Source organism: Pteropus vampyrus, unplaced genomic scaffold (genome assembly GCF_000151845.1).
Source record: "Pteropus vampyrus isolate Shadow unplaced genomic scaffold, Pvam_2.0 Scaffold4870, whole genome shotgun sequence".
Lineage (NCBI taxonomy): Eukaryota > Metazoa > Chordata > Mammalia > Chiroptera > Pteropodidae > Pteropus > Pteropus vampyrus.
Genome location: NW_011893651.1, coordinates 1 through 1,858, shown reverse-complemented (window position 1 = coordinate 1,858; position 1,858 = coordinate 1). Strand labels below are relative to the sequence as shown.

At 62.9% G+C, this 1,858-nt stretch overlaps 1 protein-coding gene across 1 annotated transcript in view; it reads left to right on the top strand.

Moving 5' to 3' along the window:
• PUSL1 (pseudouridylate synthase-like 1) overlaps positions 1–1,851 on the top strand; it is a gene marked incomplete at its 3' end in the record, with an annotated part of 3,563 nt that extends 1,712 nt beyond the window's left edge. The window contains exons 2-6 of the mRNA XM_011386683.1: positions 5–182; positions 310–459; positions 550–720; positions 1,556–1,610; positions 1,690–1,851. Of these exons, the coding sequence (XP_011384985.1) occupies positions 5–182; positions 310–459; positions 550–720; positions 1,556–1,610; positions 1,690–1,851 (716 nt within the window). The remainder of the gene's footprint in view (positions 1–4; positions 183–309; positions 460–549; positions 721–1,555; positions 1,611–1,689) is intronic.
• Between the last annotated feature and the right edge of the window lie 7 nt (positions 1,852–1,858).

Genomic DNA, 1,858 nt, shown 5'->3' with positions numbered 1-1,858 from the left:
GCAGAGAGGCTGAACTCGGTCTTGCCGGTCAAGTTTATCATCTCCAGCCGCACAGATGCTGGAGTCCACGCCCTGAGCAACGCTGCGCACCTGGATGTCCAGCGCCGCTCAGGCCAGCCGCCCTTCTCCCCTGAGGTCCTGACCCAGGCCCTCAACACCCACCTGCGGCACCCTGCCATCCGGTGCGCAGTGTTCTGCTCTCCCTCCCCCACCCCCCCCCACCGCTTTGGTCAGAAAGGACTTTGTGTCTGGATAGGTGTCACTTGTGGCGGTTTCATTCCTCTGGTGTGCCTGCCCTTACTTCCACAGGGTCCTGCAGGCCTTCCGAGTGCCCAGCGACTTCCATGCCCGCTATGCAGCCACGTCCAGGACCTACCTGTACCGCCTGGCCACTGGCTGTCCCGGGCCTAGCCAGCTGTCAGTGTTTGAGCGAAACCGATGCTGGGCACTACGGGCTGAGTGAGTTGCAGATGTGAGAGTGAGTGGGGGGGGCTGCCAGGCCCACCTGGCTGGCGACTTCCTCCTAACCGCTCACCTGGCTCCCTGCAGCTGCTTGGATGTGGCTGCCATGCGGGAAGCTGCCCAACACCTCCTGGGGACACATGATTTCCGCGCCTTCCAATCAGCCGGCAGTCCATCCACTAGCTCTGTGCGCACACTGCGCCGAGCCTCAGTGTCCCCCGACCCAGCCAGCCCCTTTGTCCTCCCCCAGGAGAGCAGGTGAGGAGGGGCAGCTTGCACACTCGTCTGGAGATGGTGGGGCCTGGACTTAGCTTCAGCACCGTCCTTGGCAAGGGCAGTGCAGAGGCAGGACGTGGCCAGCCTGGGAGCTCCCTAGACACCTGTGGGGCATGCTGGGCTGCTCAGTGATGCCCACGAACTGCAGCTGTGCGCTCCCCCCAGGCCGGGGTCCCTGCCAAGCTGGGGCACAGAGCACGGAGAATGCTGCCTTTCTCTGAGGGCTGCCCGCCTTGCCCAGAGTTCACTGCCTAGTGGATGGGTCTTGGCAGCTGCTGAAAAGGTCCCACTGGGGGAGGAGCACCAGGCCAGTGGTTCCGGCCCAGCCTGACGGGGGTTGGTCCTTCTGCCCCAGCACTGTCTCAGGGGGCCTCCAGCCTCGTGGCAGCTGCTGACTTCTAGAACCTTCCCAGTTTGGGCCAACACACTGAAGGGAAGAGGAACTTCTGCACTGTCAGCCTTGGAGTCACGCCAAAGAGCCCCCAGCCCGAGGCTTGGGTCTCTAGCAGATGAGCTGGCCACACTCCCCTCCCTCAGCTGCCCCAGAGCCAGTTGCCGGGACCTTAGCTCCTCTGCCTGAGGGCTCCATCCCCACAGCAAGGCCCAGGAAGGCTCTGCTGCCCCTCGCTCTCGCAAACAATCTCCCTCCTACTGGTCTCCTTCAGGGGTGGGTGGTCAGTAGAGGCTCCTGGGATGAAGAGAGGATGGGAAAGTTTTTCCAGGCCCCTTGCCCTGCCCAGCCCACTTCCCTTGTCTGGGGCCAAACTGGTCTGGGGCTGCCCTGTGGCCTGGACATCACAGGTACCTGTGTCCCCAGGAGGTTGCAGTTCTGGACGCTGGAGTTTGAGAGCCAGTCTTTCCTGTACAGACAGGTAGGTTCTGTCCTGGGGCAATCCCGGGGGCGGGGGCAGGGGCTCAGGCCACTGTGGCAGTCTTGGCCTTGGGTTGCAGGTGCGGAGAATGACAGCAATCCTTGTGGCCGTAGGGTTGGGGGCCTTGACACCCACTCAAGTGAAGGTGATTCTGGAGAGCCGGGACCCACTGGGCAGGCATCAGACACGTGTGGCCCCAGCCCATGGCTTGTTCCTGAAGTCAGTGCTATACAGAGACCTTGAGGATC